Below are 17,641 nucleotides of genomic sequence, written 5' to 3'. Positions count from 1 at the left end.
TACGCAAGAAAGTCATTTTTATATACATCTAATCTGTAGTTAAACTGTCTGTTGTGCGTAAAATCGCCTTTTTAACGCGTGGTGGAATTAATTCTCAAAATTGTTATAATATTAACAGAGTGAAGCGAATTTGAACGCTTTCTGAATTCGGCGTTTCCGCTTGCTGAAATAAATGTCTTGTTGACAGCCTTTATTTCGGAGCGTTTGTGTTCAGTGCAGTGCAGATAATATGTGTTTCCAGCTGCAGGCTGTCGTTTTATTTTGGAACAAGTGAGCTCCACAAGGGGCTGCGCAAAGCTCACACTGTGGCTTCATGATCCTACAAGTTGCTCTTCAACCAGCTCAGTTAGATTTTTCCGAGGGAAGAAGATCGGATGAGGTTCGCTGGCGCCTACATTTGTTTCGCCGTAAACAAGAATAACTGTTTGATGGTGTAAAATACGAGGGGACGCATTAGACTATCCAGGGGCAGCCTGTTTTCACTCAGGACTCTATGTTTGTCTTGGTGTTTCTACTTTTCCGTAGGTTGTGGGGAGGGCGGGGGCGGGGGGGCTGACCGTCACATCTTTAGATTTAGGATGTGTAATTTAAGGCTAAGGAGCAGATGCTTTGTCTCTTAAACTCGTTTGAATAATTAGCTCCACGTTTTGTGTCCTTGGTGTTCAGGACTCCTTTTACTTCCTTAAAACTAACGCCACCCAGTTACACGAGCGCCGGCTCTTGTGCACTGCTCGGGCACAGCCACAGCCGTGTAAAAACGCTGTCCCCGCTCAGGTTAACTGCATCAAGGGGTAAAAAAAGAAAAAAAGAAGAAGAAGATGATGATGAAAGGGAGGAAGCCAGATATAATCGGTCAAAAGATTTATTTATTTATTTTTTTGTTTAATTAAGGGGTTCCTTTGCGTGGGACTGATTCCTGGACGGAGAGTAAAATAAAAAAAATAAAATAAAAAGCATAATAGCACCCGCTGGCCGCTGCGCTCGAGGAGCTGTGTGTATTTATTTAAAATTGTTCACTTATTTATATATATTTTTTATTTTCTTGTGGCCATGGAGGGTGGGAGGGTTGGATAACCGCTTTGACCCTTGGCCCCAGTCGCGCACCATCATCACAGTGCGCACACAACCCGTCACAAAGGCCGCGCACAAAAGGAGCGAGGAGGTTTGAAAGGAGGTTTGTTAAAAGAGGAGTGACTGACGGGGAATGACAGAGAAAGTAAACAGGGGCCACCAGGGTCCCAATGTCACTGTAAAGGCTAATCCTGTACGTACAAGCCTAAAGACACTCAGCACGGAGAATAAATAACGACAATAATAGTATGATTCTAACAAGAGTGACAGTAATAGTAGAAGTCATATTTTCTCTTACTATTGGCTATTTAAGAAAGCTAACGATAACAATTCTAATCTTTTCATCAGGATGTCGACTTTTTTAAAATAACTGCTGGAGATGCATTGATGCATTGCAGCACTGGTGTGAATTAAAGCAGAGTCGTGTCAGGGCAGGGTCCAGGCAGGTTTAAGAAATCTGAAAAGCATGAAAATGTATTTAATACATTTATTAATAGGCCGGTTTAATATTAGCGGTGTTATATGTGTGCTTACACTATTTAGTTAAAAATATGTTTAAATAAAAAGAAAAAAGAAGGTTAAATGTTTTTATGAATTAGACTTTTAATATTGAGCAGATACTGACAAATCGCTGTATCTGTATAATGAGACAAGAATTGGTTTCTTATTTTCTTTTTCTTTTTATGAGTGCGTGTGTGTGATCGCTTCACTCGCACTCACCTCCCCAAAGCTCTCCGGGTGTCATCATTACATTGCCATCTCCCTCGGGCCTTAAGCCACGTTTGCCTGGACCGCTGTAACCGTTTATTGACCACCGTGACATCAAGTTAACCCTATCACCAAAAACGCCCGGATCCGTCCGAGTGATCTCGCTCCCTCTGGTCCTAAACAGAGAACCATATCAAGCTAAGCTCCAATTAAAATAAAAACAGCAAAAGAACGATAGAATGATTAAATCGTTAGTCTCGCCGCGGGAAGTGGTATTTCGTTTTCCCTTTCAATTAGAGGTTGATTGGGCTTTTCAGGGGAGGTCAGCTGTGAAATCTGGATTATATATGCGCGGACTCGAAGACACAGACCGCTTTCCCCTCTCGTGTATTTTTTTTTTAAACAAACGGAATACCTGACTGGATGTTAAATAAGAGGCGTTAACAGACCCACAACATATCCACTAAAAATGACAGTTTACGTGTAGTATTTCTTTTCATCTATAGCTGCACGCGGGCGCGTGGCCAGGACTCATTCACCATCACCAGCAGACGGCGATAATGGCTCTTTGCCCCGGCAATTTCACGTCATTATACGACTATCCATCCTCTTGGGCTTCGTCTCTCAGACCAAGAGTTTTCTTTTAACCAAATCTCTTTCAAATAGTTTTCAGCTATAAATGCGCTTAATTTCTCTATCTGACACCTGCTATTACTTCAAACCTTAATTACATACCTGGAAGGAGGAGGGGGTGGGGGTAAGGGGGCACAGGCGAGGGAGAGAGAGAGAGATGGTTTAAAATTTGATATCTGAGGCGCTTGCTCAGCATCAAGTCGTCTGAGACTAGTTTGGGGGCAGAGTGTATTGCAAATCCTGTGCATAAATATAGTGAGGCCCAGGCTTCTAGTGCGCGTTGCGAATGTGAGAATAACTTGTTAAATAGGAGAGGAAGTGTCTTTTCAATGTCAAATCTGGGAAGAAAGTTGAAGGTAAAAAAGAATTTTACCCACACTTTTATGCTTCCTAATTTATAAGCTGTCTGATTTCTTCCTTCTTTAAAAAAAAAATCAGCAGCCATAGTCTAACCTATTTTTTTTAAATATAAATAAATTGAGATGTTTGACTCATCCTAATCACAGACTGCACCCACTGTTTGGCCGCTACATCAGTGCTAACAAATCTTCGTTATTTTTGTGGATGAAGTCTCCGAGAGCGTGTTTGGAAATTTCAAATGCCTCGTGCTATTTGTGGGATTGACCCTCCTTTCTCCCTCCTCATTCTCCTCCTCCTCCTCCTCCGGTGTGTTCTTCCTCTATGGTCCTCTAGTCACCTGACCAAACGCCATGCAAATCATTCCGCTGCTAGAGCCTCATTGGCCGCTTGTGGCTCATTTAACCGCTGTCAGTGCTCATCATATGGCCGCCGCTTTAACCAACTTCTCAACTCCGACAGGAAAAGTGGCTCAAATGCGCATTCTATCACAGTGGATGTGAACCAGCCCAGGCGAAAACAGGGCGAACTGCTGGTTGGAGAACATTTTATATGCCTTTTCGGATTAATTTTCATCACGTGTTTATTTCAATTTGGGGTAGAATATTAATTTTGTAGCCCAGTTATCTCGAGCGCACCCGTACCTGTGTGCGCCTGACCTGTTGTGAAAGTGACTTGTTTTTTCTCTGTTGGTGGCGAAGTTTAAAAACCAGGTGAATGTATAGCATGATGATGGAAACTGACCTTCATTCCCCCGGCCCCCAAACGAACACGACGACGGGGCAAACGGGGCCGAATAGCGGGTCGAAAGCGAATCAGGAGCGGGTGAAGAGACCTATGAACGCGTTCATGGTGTGGTCCCGTGGGCAGCGGAGAAAGATGGCGCAGGAGAACCCCAAAATGCACAACTCTGAAATTAGCAAGCGGCTGGGCGCCGAGTGGAAGCTGATGTCCGAGGCTGAAAAGCGTCCATTCATCGACGAGGCTAAACGGTTGCGAGCCATGCACATGAAGGAGCATCCGGATTACAAGTACCGACCAAGACGGAAGACCAAGACATTGCTGAAAAAGGACAAATATTCCCTTGCTGGTGGACTTCTTTCTGGGCCGAGCGGTGGCGGTGGAGTTGGTTTAGGGGTTGGCATGGGTTCATCCGGGGTCGGGCAGAGGTTGGAGAGCCCCGGAGGTCACGGAGGTTCCGCCAGCTCCGGCTACGCGCACATGAACGGCTGGGCGAACGGTGCGTACTCGGGGCAGGTGGCTGCTGCCGCGGCGGCCGCAGCGATGATGCAGGAGGCTCAGCTAGCCTACAGCCAGCACCCGGGGAGCGGAGCGCACCACCACCACCACTCACACCACCATCATTCACACAACCCTCAGCCCATGCACCGCTATGACATGACAGCCCTGCAGTACAGCCCCATCTCGAACTCTCAGAGCTACATGAACGCTTCCCCATCCGGCTACGGCGGGATCACCTACACGCAGCACCAGAGCTCCGGCGTCTCTTCCTCAGCTGCCATGGGGACATTAGGGTCGCTGGTGAAGTCGGAGCCGAGTGTAAGCCCTCCCGTCAGCAGCACACACTCACGGGGTCCTTGCCCCGGAGACTTGAGAGAGATGATAAGCATGTATTTACCTACCGGAGAGCCGGGGGACCCCTCAATGCAAACTAGACTCCATGCCTTGCCGCAGCATTACCAGAGCGCCACGGCTGGAGTGAACGGGACCGTCCCGCTAACACACATTTAGAACTCATAGAATAATTGAAAACTGCAAACGAACCATAACCAAATATTTACCTCTTTTCTAAAATAACCCCGGTCCTGAGAACTACCTGCATTTTGTACAGAATGTTTATGATATTGTAAATGAAGGGTAAATAGCATATTCATCTCGGCTTTTTTTGGAATAGCCACCAGTGGAATTATATAACAAATATGATGCTGAGATATTGGTTATTGTGCTATCATTTATTTATTTTTTTTGTCCTTTATTTCACAGTCTTAGCTGAGGGTTACGCCAGGTTTTCACATTGGGGAGATTTGCTTCAATTGTCTCATCATTTTTGGGGGTCGGGGGTGGGGAGGGGGGAGTTTATTGTAAGTTATTTGAAAATGAGATAAGTGTCATAATCATAAGAAAGTGCTTTAAAAGATATGGGAAAATCAGCTTCTTTAAACATTTGTGTTCATTTGCAGAAGCCTGTGTCATAATTCTTGGAAATCATCTCTTTTTATTGTAACACTCTAATTCTTGTAAATTGTGAATAATTTTAATATTTGAAAGGATGACGGGCAACCGCTGTTGTAATTTAAGTGCTTTTCCGCGAGCGAAAAGCTCTGATATTGCAATGAAGAATAATTGAATAAATTTCACAAGATGTTGCTTTGATTCTTAAGAGAACGTCTTAGATTGATTATTTTTCACAGTGGTCTTACAGAAGTGTTTTGTTTTGTTTTAGGTAACAAGAATCAGAAGTCTTCACGAAAAACAAAAAACAAAATCTTCTATTTAAATTTTGACGCTGGTGGACAGATCCCTCGAGCTTTTAAATGGTCCAATTGTTTGTGCGTAATTACGCGTAAAAGCTACAGCCTGTAGGGCTGTGAGGGAACCATTTCACTAACAGGATGCTGTTTTAGAAGCTGAAGTTTCATGTTTAGAAACGTGTCCATAAATTGTTTTTAAAAAGTTTGCTTTTCTCTATTTCAGTAGCACGCAGGCTCCAATACTATGAAAACATTTTTTTAAATATTCAATGCAGGCCCAGATTGTGGCCCGCGTTCTCCTTTAATATAAATATAAAAGGACAAGCTTGATTTTGAATATTTTGAAAACTTATGATGACATAACGCACAAGAAGAACATTTAGCATGACAGCCACCTGTTAGTGTTATGAACGAAGCCTTCTCGTTTATGAATAGAAATTTGATTATATTTGTAATAAGCACATGTCATTTTCCCCTTTCAAAACCGTATGAGATGTGAATCCTTTAATCCTTTATTAGCAAGAGCAGCTTAAATCTGTTTTAAAAATATATATATATTTCTAAATGAAACTAGTTCATTATCTATTCTACTATTATATTAATCGGTGTGTCTAATTGCAATTTTTTTTACGGAAACTTGCGCCAGAATTTCATTTCTTTTCCGATGAAAGCAGATTTTATTTTTAGTATAAACTGCTCTTAAAAACTGAACAACTTCTCCACTGTGTATTTCATTTTTTAAAGGAAAATATTAAGCTATTTCTTTTTTTATTTAATCACTTTTAACATGTGTTTGATCTCCTGAGATGCATTTTTTTAAAATTCCAATTTTACAGCTTCTGTTCTGAACACACTATAAAAAAAGAATAAGGCAGGGATAGCAAAGAACAGCTATCTAAAAATTTCTTAAAGAAAGAAAAAGATTTTAAAGATAAAATTATTTGTTTCTTTAAATAAGGGGATAAAAATCGAAGTCTGGGTTGTCAGTAATCTTTCACCCGAACTGCACCATCAGTTCATCTTGCATTCACTTCTCTTATTAGCTTTATTTTTATGGTGATGTCAGATAATATATGTGAATTATTAGATTATATATATTGATTTCTACGTTATAAGCTAGAATGCGACAGAGGGTAAAAAGAAAAAAAGGGTGGGATTCACAAGAATCCTAATTTCTTTAGCTGCATTTTCATCAGCTTGCTAATCAAAGAACCGGCACTTAAAGAGGCTTGATCACTCGTCTAACAAATAAATGCAATCTATGTTACTTGGCTTTTATTCTAATTATTTACTCCCATAATGTGAGAAGCAGCAAGGTGGTGGGGGACTTGTTTGCTCCTTTTACTCTCGAGCAAAATAGCAGGAAAGTGAAAGGGGGTGTGGGCAAAGTGCGTGAGGCACAAACTGGGATTCGAACAATAATTTCATGTTCGATAAAAACCACTGAAACTTGAGAGTGAACCAACGACCCGTGATTGTAATTAAAGGAGAAAAATCTCTGTTTAGATGAAAAACAGACGCACAAACCTGACAGTGTCCAAACTGTTGCTCGGACTGAATTTTGACTTCCACTCGTCACAGCTCTACAGACAAGTAGCTTGTTGAGTTGGTGATGACTCATCAGAATTTCACAGATGTAGTGTTTTGATTTTGGACCGGTTTTGGTACCTTTGACAAAAACGCCTGCATTTTGAATAAGATGCCCGCGTCATTTTTATAATTATCATTAATCTAAAAGAAATATATGTATATATTAGGCTGAAGACAGGCCACAGATGTTTTTGAGATTTTCCGTTTTTATCGCCTGTAGGCCTCATATGATACCCTAATAGTCATACACATGCAAATGAGGGGAATTTATGCCTGCTTAGGCATAAAAAAAAATCAATTAATCTCAAATACATAGTTAAAGGGCCTATTTCACACTGATGAAGACTTGCATGGTATGTCAATTAAACCTGTTAGGCCTCATAGTAAAGCATGTAACGTCTGGCTGCGCATTAATCTTTTAGGGGGCAAAAAATCAGAGGAACAATGTCTGGAAATTAGTTGAAATTCCAAAACCCGAAAGCAATTGCATCTATGGAGACATCTCCGCAATACAGCGTGCACCGTATGGCAGGGGATGGCCTCCTCGTGTGTTTTTGCATCTGTTTCTATCTTATCTGTTGATGTGAAGAGATGCGGATTAACACTGAAAGCCCGGAGAGGCGGAGCGCGTCACGGCGCATCGCCAGGCTAAAAAGAGGAGCGTTCTGGCAAATTTAACCCGAATAAATTACACCTTGAGGTGGAAGAGGGGGTAAGTGTAGGGTGCAAAGTATACAGGCTATGTGGCGCTTGCTGCTGCTACTGCTGCGTGCGCTCGCGCGCGCGCGTGTGGGAGAAAGAGTATATGTGTGTTTGTGTGAGTGCGCGCACGTACAGCTGGCTGGCCAATAAATCTCTCCACCGTGCGATACCCTTATCTTGTAGCCACCGATATATTCCGTGCTAGGAGGCCATCAGCTCCAGCGCACACTCGGTTGTTCGTAAAGCCCCGATCCCTTGCACTCCCTGTCCTAAATGGGGATAATTAGCGTCACTTTATCACGCCTCTGCATATTTTCTCTGCGTCTCCCCCCTTCCCTAAAAAAAATTACCAAGCAGCCTGCTCTCGTCGCCCGCTCTGTCACAGAAGATTATGGAGACAGATTGCACAGAGCGAATGTGCCGGGCGAGATTAGCGCGGAATAGAGAAAGCAACTGGGCCAATGAATTCCTCGGAAGGGCCTTATCGTGCAATTACACGTTGACATGTTTAACAATCTTGCTGCCTCTTAATCCTGCAGTGCTGCTCTATCTACCCACAGCTACCACGCTATATGCCGGCACACAGACCTAATGCACCGAAACGCGGCACAAATGTACTAAAAGTTATGAGAAATTGCTTTATTTTGAAACTTTGTTCACAACATCCACCAAACGCATTTTTTTTATTTGCTTTTTTTTTCCAGATTTCACCGTTGCTGGAATAGCATCTGCACTGGAACTTTTTTTTTAAGAGGTGAGATATTAAAATACATCTTCTTCATTTATTGTTACCCCAAATCATTGCTTTACTGTAACAGCTTCACAAAGTGACAATAATGATGATGATGATAATAATAATAATAATAATTACAATAACAATAACAAAAAAGGGGGGGGGGGGGCGCCATGTGCATCCGGAGTGGCGACGCAGAAAGTGTCCGTCTTGTCTGGAGCTAAATGTAGACTTTTCCATGTGTCTATCCAACACACACAATCACCACCACCACATCCCGACCCCTCCCCGTCCCTCCTGCCTGGCGGTATATCGGGGCCTGTGTGGGAGTGATTGTGGAGCGCCACTGTAGGAATTTGGCAGGGTCCGCGGTTTGGAGAGCCGCCCCACGCTGTGTCCCATTCAGCGGCCAGCGCGCTGTGAGGTTGGGAAGTTTCAGTCAGCCGTACAACTCAATGGCCCCCACAAAGGCGATTACAAGCCCCAGCGCATTCCTGTAGGGACCTGGGAGCGGCGCAGGTGCGAGGGGGACCGGGGTAACCCGTCAGAGGACAGATAAAAACGGGACAGTGCTGGGGACCACACAAAACCTGCCACTCCACAGGAACCGGGGATTTTGGGGGGGAGGAAGGAGGAGAAAGGGAAGAATAAGTCTGTAGAAGATGCAAGTTAAGGGGGTGGGGTGCAGCATACTGAGTGGTCTCACTGTCCATCACTGAATGAAAGTGTTTAAGGATTCCTAGTCAAGATGGTAGCCTGGATTTTTACAAAAGTCACAAGTCTGCAGTCTCCCTTTACCAATCTGGACTTATCCCTTCTCGTTTAATAAAAATAGTCTAACACGGAGTGACATTTATGAAACTACTGCAAATTTTAAGTTAAAATCTTTAAAGCTTATTCGACCCTCCCATCTGGGCTACACCGTTACCTCTTCTGCGTATTCTTTTTTTTTTTTTTTTTTAATTTTACATCTTCACCAATGCCATCTGAAAAAAGTTTCATGAATCCAACTTTGAAAGAATGTTACAAAATGTTACAAAAGACACAATCTCAGCCTCCTCCAGCCTTGCCTGTGGAAAAAAAACTCTTGAAATGTCTTGTGTTAAAAATTTCTTTAATCACACCAATACATTTGATCACTTTCTACAAAAAATAATGTCTTAATGACTTACATTTTTGTCAACAGTTTCTGTCACCACGACAGCAGCAGACCAAACTGTCAACCAGTGAATTTCATTTTCCTATTGTTCACCATATCAACATTTCAATATTGATATTGTGTTTCCATCATGTTCCACTGTGGCCACAGTATAGGTGGCTAGCATGATTTAGTCAAGACTGGCAAAGATTCATAGCAATGGGTAAAAGATACCAACATATACAATTAGTAGGAGATGTGTAATTAACAACAGTTTCCCATAATAGAGTTAAATGATTTATAGATTCTGTGTGTCAAAGGCTTTTATATTAAAGACCAAACCAGCCACCCCATCATCCTACCTGAGACTTATCTGCCATGTAGAAATTTGATACTTCGCGCACTGGAAAAAAAATCCTAATGGCAGAAATTCAGGAGCAAACTGTATTAAAGTTGTTAGGAATAAGTTTAAATCCAAGGACACAGGCAGTTGCTGTATTTAATTTAGGTTGCACAGGTACTGGCACTTTATTTTAGCAGCAGAACTAACATAACACCTGCTTTTTCCATCTGTTTCTGTTAAATTCAGAGTTGGTACATGGCATGCAGGTGGGAGACTTGCAAACAAGTGGGCATTACATCTAAATGAAGCGAAGCTATTCACTGATATTTTTGGTAGAAACCGGGTTTCTCAGCAGGTTCTTTAAACAGGGGCAAGCAAAATAGGAAGTCCAAAATAAGAAATGCAAGACACATAAAAAAACATTCCTACTGTGTAAAATTTAAATATGCATTGCAGAAGTACGGTAGAGCAGTCAGTACTTGTGAAAAACCGCCTTGGGTTACTTAAATAATATAATAAACGACCTGTCCTGTTGCCCTCTGATGGCAGCAGGGAATTATCATCAATGATAAACATACAGCTTCTGGTTTGAGAACTGTCATCATTCACAATGATCTACTGTGTTTACCTTTAATTAAACAAACTTGGAAATGAGACCAGACTGAAGCTTCAAACACATCATACTGTTGGATTAATATTCAGTAACCTGCCAGTTTGTGAAGGGGGACTCAGAGATCATTAATCCTGTGCATCATAACCCTTTTTTCAACTTTTCTGGCAAAAGCAGTGTTTCATGCTTTATTATTAAATACAATTTTAATCACGCTAAAATATGATGCAGAATTATTTCTAGAAATATTGGATTGATGTCATGTTACTAATACCTGCAACAAATTCAAAACTACATACAGTATACTGACTGTTCTGTATATTTTTGGATTACTGTGTTGCAAAGAATAAGTGTCAACATACTTAAATAACATGACATGACTGAGCTTTCACCTTTTCCACAAACACTTTGACTGTAGATTTGTTGTGCCATGCTTTCTGGGCTCGAAGTTCTCCACCGTGCACACAGCACTTAAAAGGAATCTTTTAATGTGGCGAGCCACTCTGACTGGCACAACTTTTTTAGTGGTAGGAGTGAAGTAATGTGATTGGTTTAGAGTTTAAAAATTAATTATCCTATCTTTTATGTTAGATTTCAGCGTTGGGGTAAAGGCCTAGTTCACAAGCACCTGTGCATGCAGTGCTCTGATAATTAATCAAATAACTGCCGAACGATCATAAAGTGGCACAAAAGTCAGGCCCAAACAAAATCTGCCAGACAACAGACAACTTCTAAGTAAACCCCCTAGGTTGAAGCTATATTAGGACAAAAATAAAGACCAAAGAAAAACTTGTATAACCTTTACAGGCATTCATCAGATTGTCCTTTCAGGAGGCATTTTATTCTTTCGACTTTGCTTAAAAAGTCAGATACAGTCAATAAATTCCCATCTTCTTGAAGAATATAGTGTTCATATAATTTTTTTTTAACTCTTTTAAAGAAGTGTCAATTCAACTGTATGGTCATTTTTAATCATTCACACTGTGTCTCTGTTTAATTAAATTGCATTATACAGAGCGATATTTCTTTAATTTTTTCTCACCTCACAGATGTGACTTTGTGACTTTTACCACAACTAAAATGGATAAAAGTAAGAGCTGGCTTGCTCTACAGTCTCCCTGACTGTTTGACTCTTGCCCTGTCAGAGTTGTTTAGTGATTACAGCAGCATAAGGAGATGTAAGCAATTACTTTGGCGAGCACAGTGACAGGTCCTCCAGCTTAACCCCTTTGAACACAACCCATTAGAGCACAATATGGTTCATCTGTTTTCTGCCTATGTTTGCAAAGGCCGAGACACGAAACAACTTAGTTAGGATTATGGTAATGCAGAGGACCTTGTTCATCAAGCTTATTATATTAAACATGTTAAGATTAAGGAACATAGTTAAAAAAACAAGAGCATTTTGAAATAAAAAAGTGTTTTGTTGACCCATCCACTAACCCTGACCTCCACCCTATGTGGACTTTGCAGTTCAATAACAACAATATCTTTTTTCCTCATTAGTTCGTGTTTTCTAGCACTTCGGTTAGGTTTAGATAATAAAACAACTTGTTTGGGTTTAAGAAAATATCATTTGTATTAAAGTACAGCCCTTTAAGAATTTAAGCCCAACTTTACCCATTTGCCATATTGGTCCTGTCATACTTACTATGACCGTGCAAGGAAATTATTTCTCTTGGAGACTTCCTTGTTACCTGACATAAATCCATAATCCATCAATGGGTGAACAGATGTAGAGGGAAGTTTTTAAGGCTCTGAAATGAAGAAATTGTTCCTTAACATGAATAAAATCAGCTATTTGCTGCTAAAAATAAATAATCTTGTTCTTTAAATGAAAAAACCCCCAGATATTTTAAAAGTTAATCTCATTTTCTCAGGCAAAAGCATTGTGTTGCTTTGCTCAAATAAGAAAATACCTCAGTACCTATTTGTTCCAAACACAACAACAAGGAAAGGCCACATGATAAGTTTTAAGTGTCCTCTGAAATACTCCTGTTTGCGCTCTTGAAGGAAGAATCGTTTACTGTTAGATTTTTTTTCCCCCTCTCTCAGCAGAAGTGCTTCCACAAAGAGTTTCTTTCATGGACTCTTCAAGACAAGCAAACTTAGTGTTGTTTGGCAGCAACAGTCAGACTATTACATGTGCTCCAGAGAGAAAAGGGGATTTTAGAATGAATGTTAATAAAAGCACGGTAAGTGGCTTCCTGTCCCTCACTAAATATATGCAATAACCTTGAGTCTTTTTGGGGGGTGGGGGAATAAACTAAGAGAGCATTTGGAAACTATAAAACTCTCGAAAGCATTTTGACTCTAATAAGTTCTTTTTAATACAAAAGTAATGGTACTTTTGAGTACAATAATATTGTTTTATTTCTAGCCTACTTATTATCTTGTTTTTTCTTCTCTCCCATTTGAACACCTTTTTTTCTTTTTAAACAGAACCTTATAATTTCAGGAGGTTGATTGAAGTCTTATTTAAAAATAAAAGCATGTACATGCAGAAGCACTGCTTCTTCTTTCCCAGCTGGTCCCCACAAAGCAATGAGACAAACTTTGAAGCTTTGGACACACATAGAGATGCTCTATGCTCAATGCTCTTTACATAGTAGACGATGTCAGGTGGTGTTCAGACACCGTCTAACAAAAGCAGTGAGGTGAAATTTTGAGAAAAAATTCATGTTCTCCATAGTCTTTTTGTTGCTTTCTGCTGACTTTTCCTCTAGTGCACCAGCAGGTCAGAGACTTTAGCTGTCCAATAACATATTTTCATCTGCAAAACAAAATGCCATGATGCATGGTTCTCAGACAATGTATGCTATATAGACAAAAGTATTGTGCCACATCTCTGTTCCGGTGTTTTTAGTTCCATTGCCATAGGAATATAAAATCGAGCCCCTTGCCATGCAGTCAACCTTTACAAACATTTGTGGAAAAAATGGGTCATTTTAAAGTGCTCACTGAATTCAAGCTTGGTGCTGTAAATGAATGCCGCCATTGCGACAAGTCAGTTTGTGAAATTTCTTCCCTCCTAGATACTCCACAATCAACTGTAAGTGGTATTATGGCAAAGTGGAAGCATTTAGAAACCACAGCAACTCAGCCATGAAGTGGCAGACCACAGAGCGGAGTTGCTGAGTGCTAAGGCGTATAGTGCATAAAAATCACCAGTGCTCTACTGACTCGATAACTGCAGCGCTCCAACCCTCCTCTGACATTAACATCAGCACAAAAACTGTGCACAGGGAGCTTTGTGACATGGGTTTCCATGGCTTAGTAGTTGCTGTAGGTATAATCTGTAGGTTGCCCATGTAGTCCAGTGTATCTTGAGGACTTTGTTGATGTACTGAGTTTTCCTTCAGTGAGGCTGATAAGTCATGTGGCTCATATGCAATATTTCCCATCAAATAAATCAAATAATCCCCTCCCTTTTCATCATGTGCCATTAACAGACCAAATTATGTATTTAACGCTAAATAACGGCATTCCCATCAGCCTCAGCTGAAACTGTGATTCTGAAGTCAGTGAGTATTACCACCGCTTACATTATGCCACATTCATGCGTTGTCACTAAAAGTTTCTGGGTGCCTGTGAATATCCAGGCTTGAATTATAACAGGGAAAGTTCCGCTGTTTAACTTTAATATGATCCTTTAAATCATGCAAATAAGGTTGCCGCACATCAAAACTTTGTCATATTTCTTCACTTCACAGTATTTTATTATTCGCACAGCTTTCTTGAAGATGTCAAAACTCACAAGTTGGTATTAAGGAAATCTTTTTTTTTCCCTTCCCACATGACCTCAGTGCAGCATAGATATGTTAGCGCCGCGAGCATCTTACAATGCTATTGTTTCCATTTCGGTAAAACCCTTGCGTTGCCAAAGTGAAGCTAAAGATGCTTGCTCTTATAAATGTTACAACTAGCTCGGTGTTTCACAAACTCTCAGTGACTCTCACCGCCTCGACAAATGTGCAGCAGGCGATAATTCTCAAAGCAGTAGAGAGGGGTTAATGAGGGGTCAAAGAGTTCAGATAAGAAACAGCAGTTTTATGATGCTCACTGCAACCTGCAGCGCACTGATAGCCGTTTGAACCGGCTGCCCTTTGAACTCTGCTGGGTCAAGTGATCAAAACACTGGGTCGTTTAGATAGGTCAGATTGGAACAAGTGAAGGATGTGTATGTCACCGGAAAATGTCAGAGAGGTACAGATAAATTGCTCCTAATGGTTATAACCCTATTCAATTTGTTTCCGCAGCCATTAGATTGTTGTCACCCATCAGACTGTTTAAGGTGTGGGATAAATTTGATTAATTTCTCTGCAAATATATATTCTATGCATTTAACCATTCCTCAGATTAGACAATGTACATGTACTCTATGTGTTTCTGTCTGCTTATAATATATATATATATATATATATATATATATATATATATATATATATATATATATATATATATATATATACATACACATACTTATGTGTTTTTGCTAATAACTTTACTTTTACTGACTTTTGATATCCTCTACAAATTAGTAACATATATCTGTTGTTTTTGTGCTTCTATCTGTCTTCCAGGACAATGGCCATCAAGTCTATGACCAGCTGAACTGGATCACTGTGGGGAGACTGTGATTTACAGATAGCTTCTCATCCCTTTTACTGGCAGGCCATCTTTACCATGAGCACTGGGAGATAGGTGGTGCGGGCGAAAAGACCTCTCAGAAAATGTCAGCAACTGTCAGAACCCCAAATTTCTTCCATTAACTCGTTCTTTCCTCTGTGATGCTACCTTCTTGAAACCCCTTAATTACATAACCCCTTTCTCCTGTCACCCAATGTTTTGTATCCAAGTAAAGTGTATGACTTCAGATCGTGTGGCTTTTTTTTAGCTTAAAATTGTGGATAACAAAACAATCCTAGCCCCATATTTTTGCCCATCTGAGCAAAAACAAACACACACATGCACACTCACACACACAAAAGGAAACTGCATTGACTGCAGCAGCTCTCCTTCCCTCGTGGTTTTCACTGGAGCCAGTTTCACTGTCTTAATACTCTTAGTCCCTCAGCTGGCATGTTGTCCAAGAACCCGCTGCATTTTCAGATTTGTAAAATCCGTCAAAATGCCTGTAATGAATCTTTCTACAGCCTCAAGTGTATTTAACGTGCTGTTTGACCAGCCCAAAAGAAACCTTGTAAAGATCTGCCACTATAGGAACAGAGGATCAGATGAAACAGGTCATTTTCATTTGAACACAATCCCCTACAATAAACATGTATTGTTTGGATATGCTGTTAATTTCTTATTAACATCTTTCTTGTGCATGAGTGTATACGCCATGTAATATACATATTTTTTGCTTTAGAAAAGTAACTACTGTTATTATTATTATCAGGTTTTTCCGTGTGTTTTGTTTTGTCTTTTGATGGATTAAAAGTCATCTTATGAGATAGACGTGTGCTATGCACTTGCATTTTGCAGTTTGTTTTTTCTGTTAGCTTACACAGCCACCCATGGCTGGGGAGGGGGGGGGGAATAAAGAGTACATACCAAATAAACTCTTGCATCTTATTACAGCCTGAGAATAAAAAAAATACTGTGCTTTCCGTCATTTATTTTCATATTCAATTTGAGAGGTAAATTTATACTTCAAAGTGAGGAGTTACAGAAAAGTTTTAACATTTAAACTATGTATTAATTTCAAGGCCTAAATGCGCCCTCAATTATTTTACCATTGCCCCTAAGTAATTGATTTTGGGTAGAGAAAGCGAAAGGTGCTGGGGTGATCTGTGTTGATGTGTGAAAATCACAAAGCCAATAAATGAAAAATAACTGACGTCGTAATTGCTGTGAGTGTTGTAACCTTGCTTTATTGATTTTTTTTCATCAATGCATTTTGCTAGCATCAAAGTTGGGCCCATAATAACATAAATTGTTCACTGTAGTCTGTAATAATTTATATATTTCTTTCACTCGTTTTCAGCCTCTCATTGACTTGTTCAGGTGTGTGCAGCCCGCCACACAAAGACAAACGCTCATCCAGCAGCGTGCAGCTTGTGCCGTGGTACAGACAAAGAGGGAACATGTAAAGAGACTAGATAATAAGTATCTCAGGTGACTACATGCTGTGATTACCAGGTTGCTGGTTGTTATATAGGAACTATATTACATAGACACGCAGTCCCACTCTGTGCACACGTTCAAACCCACACGTTCTGCACTTGCACACACACAAACACACACTCTTGAGAGATCCTTGGTTATCACACCCATCCAGATTGTTCTGAACTACTTATGGAAAACACACACACATCTCAAGATGTGGCCACTCTTGCCAATATGAGCCCAGTGTTAAGAACAGTTGTTGTCGTTGTCGTCGTGTGGTTTTTTTTTAGCATCTCTAAATTCCTAGCGTTGCTAAGGTGCTTTGGGAGGGGATTAACAGAGGCTGGCGCCGATGAGCAAGCCTTCCAGATTTCCAACCAGTAGTGAAAAGACAAAGAAAGAGGGGGGAGAGAAAAAAAAGAGGAAAAACAGCAGAGGGTTAGACAACGGGGAAATGGCAGTAACAGCTTGTGTAAACATGATGACTTGAGAGAGGTAAAGAGGTAGAAACAAATGAGGGATAAGTAACAGAAAGTGAGACTAAATAATAAGTGTCCTAAAGAGCAGGCCTCAATTTTCACACAGGAAAGTGGGGAAGTGCTCTCCCTTTGCTTTTCTTCCCTGTCCTCTTTGCCTATTTTTCTCCAGCGAATTTCCTTCTCCTCACTCTGTGTTCCCTCCTCTCTGTTTCTTCCCATCTCTTTATTCCCCCAAGGCCTACAGTTAGATCCAGACGCTTTTGTCTCTCGTTCTCTCTGTCACAACTTCAAACAGTGCCGGTGTTCAGGTCATACTGATTTGCCCGGAGCATCAGTGACTGAGCTGTCTCAGGTGAACGTCTCCCAGTGTGTCCTTGATGACACTCTCTCCCTTTCTCCCATCTCGCCGCTTCTAATTAGTGTGGTGAGCTGCGGAGGCAGTGCAGGCAGCTGAGCCACATTTACCAATCCTCAGTCTTGCTCGTACGTACAGTAACGCAGCTATTATAATGTTTGTGCAGCACTTACACATGTGAACTGGCCTTTGTTTTCACTAAATCCCTGGTTTTACACTCAGAAGAAATCAGAATGTAGTTCTTCGCCAAAGAAAGTACACCAAAGAGAGGGAGGTCCACAAGCTTTTCTTTGAATCCTCTCCTCAGGCTCAGCTT

General features: G+C 40.8%; 1 protein-coding gene across 3 annotated transcripts; it reads left to right on the top strand.

Annotated features, from left to right (window-relative positions):
* Window positions 1-3,147: 3,147 nt before the first annotated feature.
* sox1a (SRY-box transcription factor 1a) lies at window positions 3,148-15,857 on the top strand. Of its 3 annotated transcripts, XM_085249067.1 has the most exons (3): window positions 3,148-4,329; window positions 8,258-8,307; window positions 14,961-15,857. In XM_085249067.1, the coding sequence occupies exons 1-2, from the start codon at window positions 3,487-3,489 to the stop codon at window positions 8,276-8,278; spliced, it is 864 nt and encodes a 287-aa protein (XP_085105193.1). In that variant the 5' UTR covers window positions 3,148-3,486; the 3' UTR covers window positions 8,279-8,307; window positions 14,961-15,857. The 3 variants fall into 3 exon arrangements, with proteins under 3 accessions (XP_085105193.1, XP_085105192.1, XP_085105191.1); XM_085249066.1 differs by lacking the exon at window positions 8,258-8,307; XM_085249065.1 differs by lacking the exons at window positions 8,258-8,307; window positions 14,961-15,857 and having other exon boundaries at window positions 3,148-4,858.
* Window positions 15,858-17,641: the final 1,784 nt, after the last annotated feature.

Source organism: Mchenga conophoros, linkage group LG16 (genome assembly GCF_057382185.1).
Source record: "Mchenga conophoros isolate Kocher_MC1m ecotype Shallow Benthic linkage group LG16, M_conophoros_male_GT1.1, whole genome shotgun sequence".
Lineage (NCBI taxonomy): Eukaryota > Metazoa > Chordata > Actinopteri > Cichliformes > Cichlidae > Mchenga > Mchenga conophoros.
Note: the sequence above shows the minus strand (reverse complement) of the source record. Positions and strands in the feature narration are given on the sequence as shown.